The sequence below is a fragment of the Protopterus annectens genome, chromosome 2.part0 (genome assembly GCF_019279795.1).
Source record: "Protopterus annectens isolate FY-2018-M chromosome 2.part0, PAN1.0, whole genome shotgun sequence".
Taxonomy (NCBI): Eukaryota; Metazoa; Chordata; order Ceratodontiformes; family Protopteridae; genus Protopterus; species Protopterus annectens.
In genome coordinates, this window is record NC_056728.1 from 1,312,109,972 (window position 1) to 1,312,124,962 (window position 14,991).

The 14,991-nt window shown below is 39.4% G+C and overlaps 1 protein-coding gene across 4 annotated transcripts in view; it reads right to left on the reverse strand.

Annotated features, from left to right (window-relative positions):
• The window catches only part of NRBP1 (nuclear receptor binding protein 1), a 1,787,342-nt gene that overhangs the window by 1,592,138 nt on the left and 180,213 nt on the right, over positions 1 to 14,991 (reverse strand). For all 4 annotated transcript variants that reach the window (XM_044061499.1, XM_044061500.1, XM_044061497.1 and 1 more), the window contains exon 3: positions 9,329 to 9,451. In XM_044061499.1, the coding sequence (XP_043917434.1) occupies positions 9,329 to 9,451 (123 nt within the window). The remainder of the gene's footprint in view (positions 1 to 9,328; positions 9,452 to 14,991) is intronic.

Genomic DNA, 14,991 nt, shown 5'->3' on the forward strand with positions numbered 1-14,991 from the left:
CTCACTAAAATATGAGTAACACACCTAGGTTCTTCTGTAATTATCAGCCATGGTTCTCCCTGAACATTAGAGGCAAATGTATGCAAGACCTCCGTGGACGTTTATGAAGCTGGATCCATACCGGCCTCCAAAGTGGATGTGGCAGAGGAATCAGACAAGGAAACCAGATGGTACTCTGGGCTTAAACTAACCTCAAGAGAAACATCGGCAGGTGGCACAGCCAAAGAATCCGACAGAGCTTTCTTGGTCTTCTTCGCAGATGACGGAACCCTCAGGTTGGGAGGATCCTTCTATACTGTCTCTAGCCAACAGCTCAAGTTGCTGGTTTTCTAGATAAATAGCTAAGGAAGAAAGCCAACTAAATGTCTTGGGGATAAAAGCTTGGCAAATCACACAAGATGTACTGTCAAGGGAAGCACCTAAGAAAAATAAACATTGCTCATGATTACCTTTATAGGGAATCTATCTGCCACACTGGCGTTTCACTTCCCCTTTCTGAATGACAGGAAACAACAACCAGAACAAGTAAAAAAAGGTAAAAAAAAAAAAAAAAAAAATACAGCATTTAGCTGAAAGCAGCTTGGTAACCAGCAGATGAATGAGCATTCAGACTGACAATCTAAGATGGTGTTCCAACTTGGCAGCAAAGAAGTTCTGAGGATGGTATGTCTGGACGTCCCCCTAATTTCATACACCATACATCGGTAGCGTACATGTGACATACAGTGTTACCCATTACAACCTGAAGGCTTTGGTATACTAGCCGGATATCAGGTTGCTCTAGGCAGGGGATCCCTACAGTAAAGGATACAACAACAGTGATAAGGAAGGACATCTGAGGAGACAGAACTCTGAAGGAGGGGAAAATCCTTGACAAGATGGAGTGCCTCATTTGCATACAAGTGGGGCAGACTCAATGGGTACCACCTGGAATTATGCAATGTCCATTGTGATCCTTACAGATAACAGAAAAATAGCTACAGTAGTGGACAGGCTTAAAACATCTATTAAGAATCAGCCACAATATGCCAGACATCCAGGAAAAGACAAACCCTGGTGCCCTGCAACCACCAACATGCATTAGTGAATACACTGGGGACTGAGATGAGACCAATGGCAATGTCCAGAATTTAAAGTGACTAGATTCTGTTCAGGAATGAATGAACCTCCTTGACTCCTTTGCATGTTGAAATGAAGCAAGTATCCTGGAGGTGCAAAGAGCATACCCACTCTTCTTCAAATAAACAAGGAAGGATAAACTGCACTGTGACCAGGGGATAGAAGCTCTCCTGGAACCGAACAAAACGTGAGCTTTTTTTTTTTTTGAAGGAATAACCTTGAACAATACTCTACCCCTTACAAACTTGGGAAGACCTCTTGGATTGCCCATTTAAGAATAGGTTCAATGCCTCTTTTCCTGCTGCAGTCTCCCGACAGGGTACAATTCTAGCAGAGGAACGGACTGTGGTCTGAAAAGGGATATGAAGAGAAAAGTGTACCTTCTAGATATATTGGTCTTCATCCACTTGTGTGTGATGGCAATCTACACAGACAACTACATAGACAATAAACCCATAACTGCCTCCAGAGTGGGCTAGTCCGACAAGGTCTTGTGGAGCAGAATGTGGGCCTCCAGCAGGGTGACCATGGTATAACCAAGTAATTTTCCAATTCTTTTCACATTTAGGTTGGTCAGTCACTCTTGATGTTGCCACAACCTTTGCAACCCCTTCGAAACCTCTACAATTCACTAAGTTTATGGGAACATGCACAAGACAACTTCAAACTTGAGGCAAACAGCAGTGAAGGTCTTGTCTTCCCACTTCTATAGTCTGACTTTCATACCAGGTCCAAACAACACAGCCCCATAAAATGGGGCATTTGTGAAGTTGTCCTTTGTATCCTCAGGAAATTCTGTTAGATGAAGCCAGACATGGCATTTTACTGTAATTTGAAATGCAAAAATATAGTGTTTGTAACCACAAAACATAAAAATATATAAACACTATATATAGGATGCCTGAAGGAAGACGCTCACACACTGGCAATAATACAACCTGTTTAATATTCTAACAACAACACACAATTTTAGAAGTACGGATCTAGCGCTTTCATCCACTACAATGTGGACTTCATCAGAATCAATTATTCAATCACCAAATTGTTAATTTATATATTTTTTTGGTGCCAAACTGATGTATCAAATTTAAAAAAAACATACTACATTTTTATTACAATCTAAATACCAAATATATCTAGTGTGTTATAATACCACTGATGCACATTTAAATCATCCTTTAATTATTAAAAAATATTAATAACCATTATAGTAACCATTCGACTAACATTCCATGACTGTTGATTTTATAATGTGAAATCTGGGTCTACAAATCAAGATTTATATATCAAGTCCAAAACTTCTCACAGTTCATAAACTATCAATTCACTTCTAAAAATCAATAAATTATAACTAAAATGCTCTTATAAATCTAATGAATGTAACTAAAATTCATTTGCATTAATTCCTTCCCATCTAACATCTCTATCATTTGATTAATCTAAACACATAATTTAAAATACTCTATGCCCAAGTGATGTCCTATGGGGTACATATATATGCATGTGCTATATAATGAATTTAGTGGACCACGTGTAAATCATAGGAAAAACCACAAATTAGCTCAAATACATATGCCATAATCAATCTAATTCTAATACGTGAACATTAAGGAAAATACATCTACTTAGGTCTTTATTTTAAGAATGTTTGTACGGTTTAATATATCCAAAATATATACTTTCAGCACCTTACAAAGTATGTGAACTGTCATAATAATATAGAATAATCAATTACATTTGTATATCAATTTATATTATAAAATTATTATATCTTTCAGTTTATTTTAACCTCTGCAAAATGGGTTGAATAGTAATATAATCATTCAAACCCGGCAAAGTTGATGCATCCGTTAATATTTGCCATCCCACTTCTTTCTCTGCCAAGAGGGCTTTATTCGTCCCTCCTCTGCTGTTTATTTTCACTTGTTCCAAAATGGCAAATCTAAATATATGACTGTTCCCACATGTAACTATGTCTGTAAAGTGCATTAGTGATATCATTTTTTCTAATTGCATATAAATGGTCATAAATTATTTTGTTAAACATTCTTTCAGTTTTCTCTATGTAGAAACCTGAACAAGTTACACATTTTGCCATATATATATATATATATATATATATATATATATATAATATTTTTAGTGTTACAATTACCATTACTGAAAGTTATTCTCGTCCTATTAATGTTCTCTAATAAAATACCTTCTTTTTCTAGGATGGCATGACATTTATCACAACTACCACATTTCCTAGTTCCCTTTTGCTGCTAATTCAATTGTCCTACAACACTGTTCCTTTCAAAAAACTTCATATTAGTTCCCATTTTATAAACAAATATAGGAGTCTCCCCTACTATTTATTTTAATTCCCTATCCAAAGTTAGAATGTTCCAATATTTATTTAAATAATAATTTAATAAATTTAAATAATAATTTAATAAATTGTTTAATTTGTTTAACCTGAGGTGTGTATTCCAAGATACATGCTCGATTGTATGTAACTTCACATTCTGTCCCTGTGGTCTTATTCATTAATGGTTTCTCCAGCACTGGGGTACATTTTCCCCCACTCACCAATCACATAAGTTTTTATCTCATTCACTAATGTTAAAGGGTGCCCCCTGGTGCTGAATAAACTACAAATGAATTCTATTTCCTCTATCATATCATTAAATGTAGAAGTCATCCTAGCAGCACAAATGCGCTGTCCCTTAAAGATGTTCTTCTTAGTTTTGTAAGGGTGATTGCTTGAATACTCCAAATAATTATTAGAGAAAGTATTCTTCCTACATATGCGTGATTTAAACCCATTATTGTTAACAGAAACATATGTGTCAAGATATGCTATACCCTCAGAACTATAGCTGTGAGTAAATTTTAAAAACTGACTAGCAAATAATTCATAAATTTTTCTATAATGTTTTCGAGTCCATCCCAAAATATAAATATATCATCCAAGAATCTCGTACAATGTCTAATGTACCTGAAATATTCACTCAAACAATTTTTCAGTTTCCCAGTCTAGCATTACTAAATTAGCATATATGGGGGCATATGCGGTCCCCATTGCCACTCCCTGGGTTTGCTTATAGTATTCGCCTTCGAAGTAAATATAATTATACTCAAGTACTATAGACATAAGTTCCATAATTAGGTTAATCTGATCCATTTTAAGTTAGAGTGCTGTCTATTGCTGATACAAAAACTCTCTAGCCCCTCATACTTGGAAATACATGAAAATAAATCAATTACGTCCACTGTAATGAATATAACTCCCTTTTTCCAAAGTTGTGGGGTTAGGTTCCCAAGAAACATCCAAGAATCTTTAACTAAATGGGGTACCTTATCATAAATATGTTTTAACCATTTATCTATGGCAACTCCCAAAGGGAAAGTTTTCGACTGGCTTCCTGAAATTATTGGACGAAAAGGTAGCCCAATAATATTGTTATGTACTTTTCAACAATAGTAGCTAAAATTGGGTGCTCTACAACTAAAAATTTGTAGGAGTCAATAGTAATTCTTCCATCTAGGAGAAATTCCTCTAAGAACATTTCAGTACGTCTGTACCCAATATTTATTTCATTAATTGATACAGATATATAATTTCGAGTCCACTAATATTTTAAACATCTTATTATTATATTCGTTTTGATCATATAATACCACTCCACCCCCTTTATCCAGCTTCATAATTCTTATGTGGTCATAATTTTTAGCCGTTGAAATAGTAATTCCTCATTAGATAGGTTGCTTTTCATCCTTTTACACCTAATTGTATTCTGTAAACTATATATGTCATTAGCAATTAATTTCTCATAAATTGCTACATTGGGTGGGTGGGTGGTATACATGTACTTTTTTTCTTTAATATTTTTTTCACCCCATAGGGGGTTTGTTGTTAAAATGAATGGCTAGATTAATTTTCCTGAGATATTTCTTAATCTCAGTAATACAATCCACTACTTGAAAGTTTTTCTTTGGCACATACTTCATCCCCTTGGAGAAAAGTGTGAAATGCTCATCACTTAACTCCATTCCAATATTATTGAAAATATTACATTAATTTTAACTACAAACAATACCTTCAGTATTAACTGTATGAATAATAGTACCAACATTTATATCTAACAATGTACTATTTATGATACATTCTTCACCGTTAACTACAGATTGTATTCCCTCCATTCCTGGTTGTAAAACTGTCTCTGTCCCCATCTCTGTCTGTTCTTTCTCCATTTTCAATTCCTTTGCCAGTTTCCCCCTACATTTCGATTCCTTTCCCCATAAAAATTTACATTCTCTCTATTGGACTGATAATTTCCAATATTACCATGTGGACCCGATGTATTATTCCATGTTCTATTTTTCCATAGATATACTTTATTTCTATAATCTGTTGTGTCCCTGTCAATTTTTTGTATTTCTTTTGAACTATATTCTGAGCTTTCCTATCAGCCTCCATATACTGTTTGTAATATAGCTTTTCCCATTGTTCAAACAGTAAAATCATCAGTAATTAATTTATTTAATTTTTTCACTTTTTCAAACACACAATTTTTCATCATTCTTTATCAATAATTTCATAAATTCAAAACCAAACTGATTGAATAAAGCATCAAATTCATCACAAGTTTGGTTATTTAACCATATTCCCATAGGCATCTTAAAAAATACCTTGGGGACTATATTCAATGCCAAACATTTATTTAAATAGGCATTGTCAATTTTAATTCCCATAATTATATTAAGGTTTTTCCCAAAAGCGTAAATTAATTCTCGTAAGGTACCAGAAAATGTGTCACAAAATGATCCATTAGTACCAACAGTCTGACTTGTTTTATCAAAACATACATCTTTTAAAATAAAGTTGTCCAATTTATCAACATTGTAACCCGGTTTCCTATTATCATGAGTCTTATTAATACACGCTCTGGGACTAGAGCTGTGCCTTACAGTACCTTGCTCATTATGTCCTTGATGAACTGCAGAAGAGTAAGTTTTCCCAGCCATATATCGTTTAGGTTTAGTACCTATGCGCCATGATTCATCATCAATGTTATACAGTGAAAAGTCAAAAGTAAGCTAGATCCGTACTTCTAAAATTGTGTGTTATTATTCGAATATTAAACAGGTTGTATTATTTCCGGTGTGCCCTTCAGGCATCCTATATATAGTGTTTATATATTTTACGTTATTTTACTGTAATTCTAATACCTGCAGCCCTTCATCACAGCCATACACGGTATCGTTTGCCAAGCACAGCTAGATGTCATCCTCGTGCTCCATTTCAAACCTGAGACAGATTTTAAGCTCTCTTTTTGGCAATCTATCCAGAATCCAGGTAGTTTCCTGAATAAGGTCCCTCTAAAAATAGACCATGCTAACGACATCTTTACTCTAAAAAATTAATCATTTCCTTTTTCCACTAGCCAACTGTTCCACTACAACTTCAACTTCTCAATATCTTGCCTTCCCTCCAAACATATTACTGCAGACACCAAGGGCAAAACCACCAGTCTACACACCACTGCTTTTCTATTTTTGGACCACAAATCTGGGAATTCCCTCCTATCTCAAAAAGTCCAATATTTTGAAAACATTCAGCAATTCCTATAAAAAGGAGCAGCTTGCATGTGCTTCAAACCAGGGAGCATAAAACTGAAATAGTATTTTACTGCTATCCATTTCCTTCACAGTTCAGATAGATTTCCACTACTAACTCAAACCTTACTTAAAACAATAAATAACTACATAATCCCATCTTCTTTTATTCTTCTGTATATTTTAATGTTTAAGCTTAGATACTGTACAAAGACTCTATACTATTACACTAATAGTGCTCTCTCCTGGGTGACAGCATTTCCAAATATAAACTTCTACTCTCACAATATTAGTGCACTAAACCTACTTTCTCAAAAGGCTGAAAAGGACCCTTTGTCCTCTCCCCCCTCCCCACATTTTCATTGTATACAATGTCAATGACATTGAGTTTCATTTGTCTGCAAGTAAAACACAAGGTCAATGTTGCTGTAAATATGATCAGTATACTTCCCATCACCTTTATCACCTGTATGTGAAATATTTACTTTTTTATGTTTTAATCTTAACCCATGTGGAATCTGAATATGATCCACAAGATCAGTAATCTACCTCAGTTAACCAATTCAAATAAAATAAAGTTTATGGCCCCTAAAGTAAAAAAATGGAGGAGGACATGTAAACACCTCCCTAGCTGTTCCAGCGCATTAGGTTCTTTACTTGATGGAAGGAAGGTAGGGTCCTGAGGAGTAGATGACTTCTTTAACGGTAGCCACTCCAGTGCTGGAATACATCTAGGGAATATATGTCTAAAAGGGCCAGTCCAAGTGGCTGGTAAATCCTGTCAAGCCACTTTTGTAACAGTAGCCACCACATCAGAGTCTGTGCAACCAGTTTGCAACACCAGCTTATAAGGAGAAATATTAGCAATACTCTTCAGACTGAAAACCTCCTCCAATATGAGTAAAGAAGAGGTCTCAGGTGTTCATCCCACCTTAACTGTTATCTGTCTAGATTCTCCCTAACCTTGAGGTCATCCAGTGTAGATGGGCTGGAAAGCAGCCACCTTATCTGGTCTGCAAGACTGGGCAGGAAAGGTGTTTCCTCTTGCACTATGCATTCTTTCTTGATTTTAGAAGGAAAAGACTGGAAAGAGAAGGAAGAGACAAGCTTGTCCAGATGATGCCTCAGCATTCCTTTGGATGTGCCTACGTTTATCTGTCATTTACGAAGGGTTGAGACTGACTGCCAATGATGCAGTCATGCAAGGTCCTACGGCCAAGGCAGTGTTTAAGTCCTTGACTAACACCAGGAAGCCTGCATCACTGGGACTTCAAGAGATATCAGGGCCACAAGTTGAACCACTACATCTAACCTCAAGGAAATGAGGTTAAGACTGGCCTTGGTCCTGGAAGCTGGCAACCCAAACACAGAAACTGGAATCAAAAGTACCAACAATGGCCAGGCATGAGGGATTGGGACTTAACTATGACGTATTGAACTCCCGTCTTAAATCCTGAAATTCCTCCCAATGCCAAAGACACTGAGGCCACCTACACTGGGACTGACTGCTCCTCTGACATGGGGAAGACTCGAGGTCAACACAAGTCTGGATGCTGGGGAAGACCTGATCACTGGAAACTCTACAACATGAGTAGCAGATGTATGTTTATCCAACTCTAATCTGTTTTCCCTGTCTCTGATACAGGATGGTTTGTAGCTGGCACAAACAGTGCACTACTCCAGGAGAAAAAAAATGGAGATCTCATCCAAACATTTTATACTCATTTTATCCTGTAAGGGAATTTTAAGCCCTCATATTTCTTTCTAAAGCCACCTGCTTTACTTTCTGTTTATGCTAACAAAACACAATGACAAGTAACTCCTACAAAAACACAACAGTGAAAATTGCGGAAAAAATGGTTAAATTGATCAGTAAGCTCTATAAACTGTCCCACAACAGAAGCTCAAAAACATAGCATAAACAATACACAGTTGAAAAATAAAGACTGAAGCATTCAAGCCAATTGCTAAACACACTGTTAACATAATAAACCATAAGCCAACCAAAGTAAAGGATAAATATCAAACTTGAATTCAAATGGCTATAACCCAAGGAGAGGAGAGTGCCAAAATATCAAATATAACTTGAGAAAACAAAAGAATGAACTGACTGTACTAGAAGTGTGAGAGGGGAAAAAAACGAATTCAAACTTGACTGGGCTATATGGAAAAATACAGAAAAATGATTAAACAGCAATAAATTGACAAAAGATTACAGCAATTTCAATTAATCGCACCACTTCTGCATGGGATCTTATTTGCACAGCACTGCATACCTGCACATAGTGCTGGTAGGTAGTTTGGGAGAGTTTTAAGATGGTAGGCTGTGCAAGTCCTCCTGGCATTAGTACTCTAAGAAAATAAAAACTCCCAATCTCTTAACATCTCATCTTTGCAACTGTAACTTTTCAATATGTATGAAATCTGCAAACAGTGGCAACAGAAAAGTGCACATTTCCAGCATTTATTTTTCTCCAACCATTCTCACCCACAACCTGCTTCAGCAAATAATAAGCATAGAAAAAAAAATAGTAAGACGATGAGCGCAATTTCAAACCACATAGAGATTAGATGTAATTATGATCTTGAGTATTACAGCACTTACTTCTTGTAACTTAAAATTCTTGCGCTCTGAGAACTGGACTTCGTTCCACACAACCTCTACTCCTTCTTCTGTATCCATTGCCAAGTATGCACTGTCAATTCCTGGGACATTGCGTTGATTTACCTGCAACAGTAAAAATGTACGTTTAGAAAATGCTGTCAGCAAAAGGTACAGTTGTGTACCTACCATAAATGTAGATGTTCAAGTGTATTCACTGTTGCAGTCATTACTCTTGGGTTATCCTGCTGGCAGGCTACCCGCAGTCGGCCTGAATTCCAAAGTCTTGGTCCGGCGTCGGTTGCTGTCGCCTCTTCCCTGACGTCAGTGCGCCCCCTGATGGAGTCAACGCCATTTTCTTCAGTTTTTCTTGCCCCAGATGTCATGTCCCCAAAAGGGTAGGCTAAAATAATGCCAATAAGTATGCATGCACTAAAGTAAACCTTTCCTTCATCTACAAGCAAATACACCACATAGGTTGTATAGAATAGGGAAGTACAGATAAGTCCCAGCAAAGAAAAGGGGGGATGGTGGGTGGGTAACCTGGACTGCAACAGTGAATACACTCAAACATCTACATTTATGGTAGGTACACAACTGTACTATGTTAATCGTGTTTCACTGTTGCAGTCATTACTCTTGGGTTGAATCCCAAAGCTGAGGTTGGGTGGCTGTGTCTAAATAGGGTTAGGAGAGGCTATAAGGCCCTGCAGAACCGCAGTGGCAAAGCCTACTCTGGATAGAGAGGCAAGTGGTAGTGTCTTGTAAAAGTGTGCACTGAACTCTAAGTTGCAGCCTCTAAAATGTCTTTGGTTGGTACTCCTCTAAGGAAGGCTGCTGACGTGGCTGCTGCTCTGGTTGAATGTGGTCTAATGCCCTTAGGCACTGATTTGCCATGTTGTGAATAGCAGAAACGAATGCAGTGGCCTATCCATTTTGAAATAGTTTGCTTTGAGATATCCTTTCCTTCTGATCCTGCAGCATATGCCACTAATAGTTGCTGAGTCTTTCTGAAAGCTTTAGTTCTGTCCAAGTAGAAGCGTAGCTGTCTGTGTATGTCCAAAAAATGCAGGAGTCTCTCACCCTTATTCTGTGGGTTTGGATAAAAAGTAGGCAAATGAATGGTTCGGTTAAGGGCCACGCTGGATACTACCTTAGGCATACATGTCGGGTTTGTCCTTAGAGAAACTCTGTCTGTATGAAAAATGATAAAAGGTTCCACAGCCATGAGTGCCTATAACTCTGAGACTCGTTTGCAGAGGTTATTGCTAGGAGCAGAGCTGTTTTCCACGATAAGAACTTTATCTCAGCTGTATTGGCTGGCTCAAAAGGAGGCAGTGTAAGTTTTTCCAAGACATAATTGAGGTCCCATGCAGGTATTGGTGCTCTCCTTGGAGGTCTTATGTTTTTGGCCCCTCGGAGGTACTGCCTTAGCAATGGATGAGAAAAAATAGGTGGTTCCGTATTCTAATGAGCTGAAATGGCAGAGGCATGGATTTTAATTTATGAAAAGGATAGGCCTTTGTCCATCATCTCAGTTAGGTATTGTAAAATCCGAGGAATATTTGGTACAAACGTGTCAATTCCTTGTGCCTGGTTCCAAGCACAGAATCTCTTCCATTTTTCTGCATAAGATTTTCCGGTACTGGGACTCTGCCTTCAAAATAACATCCATCACTGCTTTAGAGAGAGGTGTGTTATGAATGGCTACATTATCCGTCATGTTGCCAGATTTAGGGTCCTGAGTTGGCTGTGCAAGATCTGATTGTTTCGTTGGGTCAGTAAGTGAGGAATTAGAGGTAACGTCCAGGCTGAGCCTTGAGACAATCTCTTTAGGATTGGGTACCAGTGCTGGCGGGGCGTCTCGGGCAATCAGAATAATTTTTGGCTTCTCTTGTCTGACCTTTAGGAGTACCTTGGGGAGGAGAGGCAGAGGAGAAAAGGTATATACTGTTAGGGTTTTCCAGCTGAATGAAAGAGCATCCACTTTCCATGCTTGCTTGTGATAAGTCCTTGTGCAGAATCTCTGTAGTTGGCAGTTGTGAGGAAAGGCAAATAGATCTATGTCTGGGCATCCCCATTTCTTTGTTATCATACTGAATACTTGTGGATCCAGTTTCCACTCGTGGGGATCCATGAGGTTTCTGCTTAGTTCGTCTGCCAAAGTATTTATCCTTCCTGGCAGGAATTGTGCTTGCAGGTGTACTTGGTAAGTCAATGCAGTGTCCCACAAAGTCATGGCTAGTCTGCAGAGGGGATAGGAATGAGTGCCTCCCTGCTTGTTTATGTACCACATGACTGTAGTGTTGTCTGTCTATCAGCAGTTGTCCTGGATGAAGCAGATCCTTGAAGGCTGTCAGGACATTTTGAACAGCTAGCATCTCTTTTTGACTGATATGAAGATGCATTTGGCTTGTGAACCATGTGCCCTGAATACATTTTCCTGCCATGTGTGCCCCCCAGGCATAGTCTGATGCATCAGTTAATGTCTGCCTGGCTGTGGGTAAAGTGAATGGCTGTCCCTTGTTGTGGTGACAGGCCTGTGCCCACCATCGAAATTCCTGTTGCAGGCAGGGAATGAGGGTAATTAATGGTTTCCAGGCTGTGGCAATGTTGAGTCCAAACACTTTTTGGATACCATTGTAGATTCCTCATATGTAGTCTTGCATATGGAATTAGCAGAATGCAGGATGCCATGAAACCCAAAGCCTGCAGAATTTTTCTTGCAGATAACTGGGTCTTTGTTGCCAACATTTTGAAGTAAGAAGTCAGTTGCCTTTGTCTGGCGTGAGATAAGCCATCTGGGCAGTTGTAATTAAGCTTGCGCCCAGGAATATTACCTCTTGAGAGGGTACTAGTTTTGATTTCTTTTCGTTTACTGTGTACCCTAGACAAATTGGTAATCTTTTTACAAACGCCAGATGCTTTAGTAGAATGTCCTTGTTCTCTGCTTGAATAAGGCAGTCGTCCAAGTAAGGATATATTTGAATTCCTCTGTCTGCAAAATGCAATTACTGGTGCCAGGCATTTTGTGAAGACCCTGGGCGCAGTAGATAAGCCAAAGGGCAGTGCAGAGAATTGGTAGTGCATTGAGCCAGCTATGAATCTGAGGTATCTTCTGCAAGATTGTCTGATTGGGACATGCAGGTATGCCTCTTTTAGGTCCAATGTTACAAGCCAAGCCTTCTTGCCCAGCATGGGCAGAAGTTGTTGTAGAGTTAACATTTTGAATTTTGGAATGTCCAGAAATGTGTTTAGACTAGGCAGGTCGAGTATTGGTCTCCAGGCTTTGTCCTTTCTGGGTACCAAGAAAAGTCTTGAGTAAAATCCTTGTCCCTGCTCTTGCTGTGGCACTCGCTGAATGGCCCTCATGTCCATGAGAGATGAAACTTGTTTTTGTGCCTCTGCCCATTGATTGTGTGGCAGGTCTGGCATACCTTTTGACCTTGGCAGGGTGTGAAAATGGAACCTGTAGCCCTGTGACACTATATTCAAGACCCATTTGTCCTGGGTGATCATGTGCCAATTTTGTGAAAAAAGTGATAGCTTTCCCCCTAAGGGGGCTGCCAAAAGATAAGTGCTTGGTGCTGGCAGAGGTAAGTCATTGGGACTGTTTCCTGTATGGCTGAGATTTGTCTTCTCCGCTTTTGGAGGTAGAAGCACCCCATTGTTTAGACCTGTATGAGCCTTGGGGCTGGGATTTGCCCCTGAGGAGTATCTGCCTCTTTGTGGCCTGTCTGACACTGGAAAGGACCAATTCTTTGAAGGCCAGTTCCTGCTAAATCTGGGTGGCTGTACCTGTAAGAAATCCTTAACTGTCTGCATAGATTTCGCTTTGTCCTCCATTTTCTTCAACACCCCTTCTGCTTTAACACCAAACAAAAGTATCATGCTGTAGTGGAGCATCTAATAATTTTGCTTTAACATGATCAGGCAGATTCTGTTCCTTTAACCAAGCATGTCTCCTAATGACAGTACCCGTAACAGCGGCCATGCAGGAGGCCTCCAGAGAGTCAAAACCACATTGCAAAGTATGCTTTCCCACTTGTTCAGCTGCATGCAATAAATCCTGCATTTCTTTGTTTTCTGCACATTCAGAATTTGTCAACATTTTCTGGTTAAGCAGTGACATTAAATATTGCCAATATTCAAGCATATGAAACTGACAATTTAAAGCTCTTACAGCCAAGGTAGCAGAAGTATAAATCTTTTTCCCCCATCTGTCCAGTGCCCTTGAATCCCTGTCTGAGGGGATAGGGTTTTTTGCAGTGGAAGCCTTGACCCCTTTGGGACCCTGAGATATAGTTTCTGGGTCTGCAGCAGGGTTTTTATACAGAAATTTATAGGAATCTGGAACCCTGTAGTATCGGTCTGGCTTCACAGGTGCTGGAGGTAGAGAGTCTGGAGACAGTCCGGACTCTGAAAATATATCCTCTACAATGTCTAAAACAGGAGGAATAGCAAGAGGCCTGTGCTGATGAAGTAAAAGGAAGTCTCTAAGCCTTTTCTTAGATTCTGAGTAGTCTTGGCTCTCCCAGTGGAAGTGCTCCCTCATGGTATGCAGGGTTTCTCCAAAAGAATAATCCTCATGAGGAGAGGCTGAAGGGATAGATTCTTCAGTATCAGAATCCTCATAGGGAGGAAGAGTATTCATGTTCAGAAGAGGAATCAGAGGAAATGAAAACCTGATCTGAAGATTCATATTCTGTCTCTAGCCTAGGCCTCTTATCAGGAAGGGAATGGAAACCCCTGATCAAAGTAATTAGGTATTCGTCCATTTTGAGCATCTGTTTTTTAGGCATGAAGGCCTGTCCATGGGATGGCTGTACTTGTTTTTTTGTCTTTAGTGGAGCTTTAGTCTTTGCCTTTGAAGCTGAAGTTGGTTTTACATACAACTGTGTAGGCCTGAAAACACCCTCAGAAGCCGATGCCTGCTCAGTGGCTCCTGACCCATCTGAAGGGATATTTTCCGTGTGTCCAATACCTTGCGTTTCCTGTGGCCTAGTCGGCTCCACATGGGAGTCGGAAGCGGCCTGCGGCTCTGAGGTGGCGGGCATCAGGGGCTGCGAAAGCACCTCAGTGAGAGCCGGCGAACGGCTAAGAACAAGCCTCATCAGTTTTGGACCTCGGATGCCTGTCCTTTTCCTTGCATTTTTTGTGAATTGCGGTAGTCGGATGGCTATCCGACGACATCGTGTAATTAAATCTTCGGCCAAAAGTAGTGAAATGCAAAATCGTGCCGACACTTAATAGTGTGTTGGTTAAATCTAGCACAAAACCTACAATTAGCGAGGTCGTGATCAGGGCCTAGGCAAGGAATACAATAAGAATGGAAGTCCTTATGAGGCATTTGCTTCCCACAAGAAATACAATTATTAACTTTTTCTGACATCGGTCTGGAGCAAGAAAAATGTTTCCCCAACAGGGTACTTAAAATGAAGACTTTGGATGTGAAATTCGAACACGAAAATCTCAGGAGTCGGCCGATCGCCACTTGCGAACTGCTTTTGCTTCCGGCACCGCGTGGCAAGAAAGACTGAAGAAAATGGCGTCGGCTGCATCATTTATACCCCTGGTGCACTGACGTCAGTGAAGAGGCGACAGCAACCGACGCCAGGCCAAGACTTTGTAATTCAGGCAGACTGCAGGTAGCCTGCCAGCAGGAT